This window comes from Peromyscus eremicus, chromosome 16_21 (genome assembly GCF_949786415.1).
Source record: "Peromyscus eremicus chromosome 16_21, PerEre_H2_v1, whole genome shotgun sequence".
In the NCBI taxonomy this organism is placed as follows: domain Eukaryota; kingdom Metazoa; phylum Chordata; class Mammalia; order Rodentia; family Cricetidae; genus Peromyscus; species Peromyscus eremicus.
The window spans coordinates 8,066,954-8,075,693 of NC_081432.1; the positions used below are offsets into that span (position 1 = coordinate 8,066,954).

General features: G+C 47.4%; 1 protein-coding gene across 1 annotated transcript in view; it reads left to right on the forward strand.

Annotated features, from left to right (window-relative positions):
- Pknox1 (PBX/knotted 1 homeobox 1) overlaps positions 1–8,740 on the forward strand; it is a 35,868-nt gene that overhangs the window by 17,215 nt on the left and 9,913 nt on the right. Inside the window, exons 2-4 of the mRNA XM_059243889.1 lie at positions 1,165–1,272; positions 4,929–5,056; positions 7,263–7,434. Coding sequence (XP_059099872.1) covers positions 1,222–1,272; positions 4,929–5,056; positions 7,263–7,434 — 351 coding nt within the window. The 5' untranslated portion in view covers positions 1,165–1,221. The remainder of the gene's footprint in view (positions 1–1,164; positions 1,273–4,928; positions 5,057–7,262; positions 7,435–8,740) is intronic.

The following is an 8,740-nucleotide window of genomic DNA, read 5'->3' on the forward strand; positions in this document are numbered from 1 at the left end:
GCTTATGAAAAGCTCTGGCACCTGGGGACAGCCTCAGTATGATGATGCTGAGGTGAGTCTAGCTCCCCTTTTGGTCATCTCTGTGGCCTTGGCCCCATTCTTCTTACTTTTAAGATATAAAGTGGGCATTATCTGAGAACCCCTGGGGGCTATCATGTGCTCAGGAGGTGGCCCAGCTCTTGCTACCACTGCACTGTTGGTGGGATAGACACCCTTCTTAGAGCTGTCCCGAGACATGTGGCTCATTCCTGCCCGTAGCGTGCCCTGCTCCAGCTGTATGTGCTTCTGTTTTGTGCAGTCTAGAGTATAGTTGTACTTCCCTTGGTGACCCTTAGCTGGTTCTGCTAGTGCAGACCAAGTGATGTCCCTGCCCTTGCTCTTGGAGTGACTATCTGGGCAAGCTCCTGCATGCTGGTCTAGGCCAGCTGGGGCTCACCCGTGTTGCCACGCTGCAGCATCCCCCTCCACCTCCCATGCTTGTCAGATCCCTGGTCATCATTCCAGCCCAGCAACACTATTTTGAGAGTTTCTGTCATCAGTAAGCAAATGACCATTGCTTACTTATTTGTGCCACACACACAGGTACGCCAGAGTGCCATCTGCGCCTGTGGGGTACATTATTTTCATTTTGCATCAGCCATTTCTTTTCTCTCCAGTCTCACAAGTTATCAAGCCTTTCTTAGATGGCCCTTTCCTGGAGAGGCTTGCTCTGCCCACACATCCTGGGAAACCCTCCATACCTCTCCCTTTCTTCTCATGCTCCTGTCCTGTGGGGCCCTTGGTGTCTCTCCTACTAGTCTCCTATTCTGCCCACCACTGCCATGTACTCAAGGAAGGCTGGGTCTCTTTAGGCTAACTCCTGTGCTTCTGGTGTCCTGTCCCTCCCCCCCCCCCCCCAACATCCTGTATGTGACAGTATTTTCTGGCTCCTTGTGAGGGGATGAAGGAGTGTGGTTGACCATATAACAGCAGGTTGGGGCCCAGCTTAGTAAGATGAGTGACTGCTAAGCAAGTGTAATGCTGCCAAGGCGGATTTGGCTTGGAGTTAAGGGATTGCCCCTCTCTGTATAAAAATACAGTTTTTAGAAATTACAGATGCTGTGGATAAAGACAAGAAAGGCCGAGGAAGTGTTAACCAGTGCTCTTCTGCTTTTGTTTTCCTAGACACCACTCACTTCTGACTCAAGATGATCTGATGTCTGAAGTGAACTCTCATCAACCATGATGGCTACACAGACGTTAAGTATAGACAGCTATCAAGATGGACAACAAGTAAGGGCCTGACCTTTGTTCTGCATCCTGATCATTGCCAGGCAACCCAACACTAAATGTGGACAGTACTCTGTGAATGTTCCATTTCCATGAGCTCACACGACACATTGAAATATATTTGGCATCCATTACAGACCAGAGCTTAGAGCTATCAATTGCTCATGCTTGCTTTTTAAGTGACACCACCTCCTGCCCAGCATGAATGCATGGGTGCATGTAAGCGTGTGGTGCTGGGGATTAAAAACTGGGCACTTTGGGGGTGGTAGTGGTGCATGCCCTTAATCCCAGCACTCAGGAGATGAGGCAGAGGTAGGAGGATCTCAGGGTTTGCAGCCAGCCTGCTCTACAGAGTTTCAGGACAGCCATGGCTACACAGAGAAATCCTGTCTCGAAAAACAAAACAAAACAAAACAAAGACCAAAACTGGACACTTGCCTAGCATTGTGAGCATTTGGGTTGACCTCCAGCACAGGGAAGGAAAAAGGAAAGAGAAGCTGGGTGGGTGTTTGTCTGTTTGCAACACTAGTGGTTGAGTCCAGGGTCTCAAGCTTGACAAGCCCCTTCCCGTAGCTGGGCCCCCTAAGCTGGGTGTCCTAGAGGTGTTGTTGTTGTTTGGTTTTGAGACAGTCTTTCTGCACAGCCTAGACTTAGCGTGAACTCACAGTCCACCTGTCTTGGTGTCCTAAGTGCTGGGACACAAGTATACACTATGTGCCTAGCTCGGTTTGGTTTTTGTTTTTGTTTAATGTTTGTTTGTTTGTTGTATGTAGGTGCACATGTGCCGTAACGCATTAGTGGAGGTCAGAGGACAACTGGCTAAAGTCAGTTCTCCCCCTCCACTGTGTAGGTACCAGGATCTGAACTCAGGGTATCAATCTTGGCAGCAAGTGCCTTTACCTCCTGAGCCATCGAGCTAGCCCCTATATTATATGTTTTGTGAGACAGGGTTTCATGCTATAGGCCAGTCTAGCCTTGAGGTTGTGCAGACCTGCCTCAGCCTCTTGAGTGTGAGATTACAAGTGGGGGATCCTGGGACACAGCATTGACACTGAATACTTCTCTTACAGAGCATCCAAGCTCAGTTCCCAGAACTCCTGGCAGCCAACACTGCCTGTAACTCCAGCTCCAGGGTATCCAGTGTCCTCTTTTAGACCTCAAGGGCACCTGTACTCATGCATGTCTATATCCACCCACCCCCACATATATACATATTTTCAAAAATATAAGTAAATCAAAATAAAATGATGGGACTCATGGTTTTCTCTCCCCGGTGGTGAACCTAGGATGGCACTGTCCCAGTAATGCCTGTAGTGGAGTTTCCCTCTAGACCTGTCTACCCTGTGTGTGCTTGGGCAGTTGTGTTATGATGAGGGTAAGATTGTCCTCTCACTGAGGCTGTCCAGTGTTTTTATATGTGTAGCATGTGCAGCCACAGCAGCTGAAGAGAAGCTCAGCTGAGGTACTGGCCCCTCTCCTTATACCCGGGGCCCTGCTGAGTGCTCCCTGGGTGTTCTCAGTTCTACCACTGTGTTCCAATTTAGCAGAGTTGTGCTACAGAGTCGGTAGAGAAGGGGTGTTACCTGTCCCTTTCCCCCTAGCCTAAGGGTTTGAGGGAGACCAGGGAGGTTTGTCAAGGTGGCTGGGAGCTGAGACAGGCTCTGTCTCCTTTCCTTGACGACCAGTTTCGCACCATTTCTGTCTGGTTGCAGATACTTGTTTTTGTTTAGTGTTTTTGCTGTTTTGAGTCTGCCTTAGGCTTTTTTCTTTTTCATGCTCTCTCCTTCCCTTCCTTTCCCTCCCCGCCCCTCCCCTTAGTCCCTTTCTTCCTCCTCCTGCTCTTCCTTCCCTGATGCTCTCTTCACTTCTTTTGTTATTGTTTTGAGACAGAGTCTCTGGTAGCTAAGGCTAGCCTCAAACCTTCTCGGTAGCTGAGGATGACCTTTAATACCTGATCCTCCTGCCTCCCTCCTGAGTACTGAAATTATAGGTATGTGCCACCACAGCCAGCTCTGGGTAATTCTTTTTTTTTTTCTTAAAATGCAAATCTAATAATATATCTCCTCCCTGAGCCCTGATGTGGCTCGCCGTAGGTGTCAAGCAAGGTCCAGACTGCCCTAGCTCGGTGCCTGCATGCCCCAATGTCCAGACTGCCCTAGCTCGGTGCCTGCATGCCCCGATGTCCAGACTGCCCTAGCTCGGTGCCTGCATGCCCCGATGTCCAGACTGCCCTAGCTCGGTGCCTGCATGCCCCAATGTCCAGACTGCCCTAGCTCGGTGCCTGCATGCCCCGATGGACTCCCAGGCCATCCAGCATCTCATGACATGGCATACTTAGGCGTCTCTTTACCTCAAGGCTCTGCCTGTGGTTGTTCCAGTTGCTCTTTCCCTCTTGTCCTCTAGGTCTTTGTTCAGACTAGCCTTCTATCCGCCATCTGTGTGTATCCCCACACCAGAAGGAGCAGTACAACCTCCTGTGGCAGGGCCTGATGCTCTTTAAGGGACATTCCATGACCCTATGTGGACAGTCACACCATCCTGACATAGAACACTTGGGTTCCTCCTTCAAAGTCATTTCAAAGAAGACTCAAATAAGTCTTGTAATGCTTTTTTTTTTGTTTTTCCGAGACAAGGTTTCTCTGTGTAGCTTTGGTGGCTGGCTGTTCTAGATCTCACTCTGTAGACCAGGCTGGCCTTGAACTCACAGAAATCCACCTGTCTCTGCCTCCCGAGTGCTGGGATTAAAGGTGTGCACCACCACCGCCCGGCTTGTAATGCTTTTTTATACATACAATTTTTAGGCTTTCATTGCTTATTTAGTTAGTTTTTCTGAGACAGCATCTCACTATATATCCCTAGTTTACCTGGAGGTCACTGTGTAAACCAGGCTAGACTTGAACTCACAGTGGTTTACCTGCCTCTGTCCCCTAAGTGCTGGGATTAAAGATGGGAGCCATCATGTCTGGCTAGTTGCTTTATTATTTTTTTAAGAATAGTTTGGGGCTGGAGAGATGGCTCAGAGGTTAAGAGCACTGACTGTTCTTCCAGAGGTCCTGAGTTCAATTCTCAGCAACCACATGGTGGCTCACAACCATGTGTAATGAGATCTGGTGCCCTCTTCTGGCCTGCAGGCATACATGCTATATACATAATAAATATATAAGTCTAAAAAAAAAATACTCTCAGTTCTTGTTGTTGTTGTGGTGGTGGTGGTGGTGGTGGTGGTGGTGGTGGTGGTGGTGGTGGTGGTGTGGTGTGTGTGTGTGTGTGTGTGTGTGTGTGTGTGTAGTTTTTCGAGACAGGGTTTCTCTTTGTAACAGTCTTAGCTGTCCTGGCATCTGCTTTGTAGACCAGACTGGCCTTGAACTCACAGAGATCCTCCTGAGTACTGGGTTTAAAGGTGTATGCCTCCACCACCCAGCATTATCTCAAGTCTTTTTTTGTTTTGTTTTGTTTTGGTTTTTCGTTTTTCGATCATCTCAATTCTTAATGAGTTAGAAATTTGTCCTTTATGTTGTCTACTGATAGAAGGTGAGAGATTCAAAGGAGGTTTGCTGCTGGAATGCTTTGTGTTGCTTTGGCAGGTATATAATCTTCCAGCTGTAGGGTAAATAGCGCTTTATGTTTTGTATTTTGTAACAAAATATCTCCTTTTACAGATGCAGGTGGTAACGGAGTTAAAAACAGAGCAAGATCCCAACTGCTCTGACCCGGATGCAGAAGGAGTGAGTCCTCCTCCCATGGAGTCTCAAACCCCAATGGATGCCGACAAGCAGGCCATTTATAGGTAGTGCCCGGGTGTGGAATATGTGGTTCTCAGAGAACCAGGGAGAATGCCGACAGTGAAGTGGAGCCCAGTGCTGGGATCTAGTCTGAGCGGGAGGTACCACTGGGATATTGCAACTACTGGGGAAACCTTTTCAGAGATGTTACTTCTGATAAGAAGAGAAAAGGTTTTATAATATAAATCTACATGTTGGATAACCTTTCAGAAAATCTTCAGGCCAGGCATGGTGGTGCACACTTGGAATATCAGCACTGGGGATAGAGAATTCAAAGCCAGTTCCAGGCTAGTCTCTCAGAGAGAAAGGGGGCCTTGAGATGGGTCAGGAAGGAAAGCACTTGCCATGTAAAACATGATGACCTGAGTTTGATTTCTGGAACCCACAGAAAGTGGAGAGAACTCTACAAAGTTTTCCTCTGACCTCCACATGTGCAGCTCTAGAAATCGTCATTTTATTCTGTAGACCTCAGCTACCTAGGTGTCTCCTGAGTGAGGTCATGTGCTGTAGTGAGGACTCACTTCAGTTATATGATATCTCCTTGGTTTTCTTTTCTTTTCTTTTCTTTTTTTTTTTTGTCGGAGCTGAGGACCGAACCCAGGGCCTTGCGCTTGCTAGGCAAGCTCTCTACCATTGAGCTAAATCCCCAACACTGGTTTTCTTTTCTTGACTGGCTTCTTTCACATAAAATGTTTTAAACATGAATCTGTAATATAGAATCTTCTGGGACTTTCTTCCTTTTTGAGGCTGAATAGAATTTTGTTGAGTATATACCACAGTTATCTATTTGGGTTGCTGCTTTTTTTTTTTTTTTTTTTTTGAGACAGGATCTCTCTTTATAGTCCTGGCCTGGCCTGGCCTGGAACTCCCTTTGTAGATCGAGCTGCCCTTGAACTCATAGAGATCAGCCTGCTTCTGCCTCCCTAGTGCTAGGATCAAAGGTGTGCCACCACCGCCCGGCTGTTCTTTCTCCTTTTGACTGTTAGTGCACTGTGAACGGGTATGTAGATGCACATTAGCTGTACACAGTGTATTAGAAGCTTCAGTCAGGATTGTCAGACTAGAAACAGCCTATATGTTTCTCATAGAGTAGTGGGTCCATGCAGTGTATGCCACTCAGCATTTAAAAGGAAGGAATTTGCCTGCATGCAACTTCCCAGCCGTCTCATGCTGAGTGAAGGAAGCTCTTCTCAGAAGGCTTGCATTTGTATGATTGCTTTTACATAACACCAAAAGAAAATTTGATGATGGTGACCCCTGCTGGGCTAGGGATTCCAGCATGGTGCACCAAAGGGAGAAAAGAGGAGGTTTGGGGTCCTGATATGACTAGACACACACATAAGGGTCTAAGCACCAAGAACGGTCTATTTTATTGTTGGATAGTTCACAGATAAAAATTTAAATACAGCCGTGGTGGTACATGCTGTAATCCCACACCTTGGTGGGGCAAGAGGAGTGTGAACGAGGCCAGCAAGGACTGTAGTGAGACCCTCTGTCATAAAACAAATAGCAAACAAATAAGAAAAAAAATATGAAAAGATCAGGAGTTTTGAAAAATTGTTTTCACATAGCTTAAAATTAATCCAGTTAAAAATATTTTGCTGGGTGGTAGTGGCGGAAGCCTTTAATTCCAGCACATGGGAGGCAGAGACAGACAGATCTCTGTGAGTTCAAGGCCAGCCTAGTTTACAGAGTGAGTTCCAGGATAGCCAAGACTACACAGAGAAACCCTGTCTCAGAAAACCAAAAAAATAAAATAAAATAAACACTTCATGAAACACTTCCACTCAGAGTAGCCATGCAATATAAACAAATTAAAAACAAGTAACAGATAGATTAAGAGAGATGGCTCAGGGTGGCTGAGGCAGTCATGGCTGCTCTTCCAAAGGACTCAGCTTCAGTTCCTAGGAGATCTGATGCCTTATTCTGACCTTCATGGGTACCAGGTGTGTACATAGTGCACATACATGGAATAAAAAAAAGAACATATGTAAACAAGTAACAGACTGTTTAAAAATCATTCATACAGGCCAGACAATGTGCACACCTGTAACTTCAGTACTTGGAGGCTGAGGCAGGAGAGCCTCCAGTTAGAAGCCAACCTGGCCCTTGTAATGGCTCCCTGTCTAAAAAGGGTGGAGGCTCATTGGTGCACACATCCCAAAGCCTTCCTGGAGAGATGTGGCACACCTTTTCTCTCTTTCCCTGCAGGCATCCGCTATTTCCATTACTAGCTTTGTTGTTTGAGAAATGTGAGCAGTCCACGCAGGGCTCTGAAGGCACAACGTCTGCCAGCTTTGATGTGGACATTGAGAACTTTGTCAGGAAGCAGGAGAAGGATGGGAAGCCCTTCTTCTGTGAAGATCCGGAAACTGACAATTTAGTGAGTAAAATCCATGCTTTGTGTCTGTGTGTCTTTGTGTGTGTGTGTGTGTGTGTGTGTGTGTGTGTGTGTGTGTGTGTGTGTGACTTAAACCCTGCCCACGTAGTTTACCTTCCTAGTCTTCTAGTTTCTGACTAGTTTCCCCTTTAACAATCTTACTGATTTGTGCTTCCTCCCGAGGTAGGGGCCCAGTCCTCTCATGGGTGTCTGTAAAGACTTGCTGGGGCAGGCTGCTCCTGCAGGGTGTCTGTACCACTTGTGTTGTGAGTGCAGATCTAATCTTAGAAGCAGGCTCAAGGCGTCATCAGCAAAGCAACTCCCTCCCAGTGCTGACACCAGTTGCTGTGCCTTCTTCCTGTCCGACCTAGTAGCAAGGGCTTTGAGGACACAGGCAGTGCCAGCATCCTTTGTCAGGGCACTCATACTGTCTGCCCTTCCAGCGGAGCCTCTCCCGGATTCACATGACCTCAGAGCCCCACAGCGAGGTGTGTTCTCCGGGTTTTGTGAGTACCTGGAGGACTCCAGCCTTCAGCGGGTCTTCATCATCATGGATAAATTGCATCGGCCTTAGCTCTAATACTTTTGACAGATGGCTGTGTTCAACTTGGCCTTGTGGTCTCTAAAATGCCTATCTTTTGAGTAAGGATCAGAAGCACTTTTGGTCCTGGCCCATCCCTGGCCTGGCTCAGTCGACGGGACAGGTGTCCTCTACACCCTGCTAGTACCACCTCATCTAAGCCCAGGATCTAGCAGAGCTCATGCTCCGTAGCTCTTGTTACTGACTGGTTTTTCACAGCATCAAGAATGTAGGTGACTTCATACTCCAGCCTGTGGCTGAGGGTCTGGGCCTTGTTCACAGCAAGGGGTGCCAATGACATGGCACTGTTGACATTAGTGACTCATTGCTAGAGAGTAAGTATGCTCAACACTTGGTGACTTCCTATTAAACAACAGAGAAAGAATAGGAGAAGAACTTGGGGATGTAGAGCTAGGCAAAGAGTTCTTAGACTTGACACCAGAAGTATGATCAGAAAAAGCAGAGCTGGTAGGTTGAACTTTGAGAACAGCCTCTAGGATAGGTGTGGATGTTGAGATGGAGTAGAGTGAGGCTGTAACCCCGTCATCTGCAAGCATTGAGCACACTCCCAGCAGGGCCCTGCTGAAGGAGGCACCTTGTTCCTGTGTCTGGCACAGGTGCAGCCGGGCTGGGGCAGAGGCACTGGAGTGCTGGAACACTTTGTCTGTTTGTATAATTGCTGATGCTGCTCCACTTCTGTTCCTGGCACTGACGTCGTTTCCACCTAAT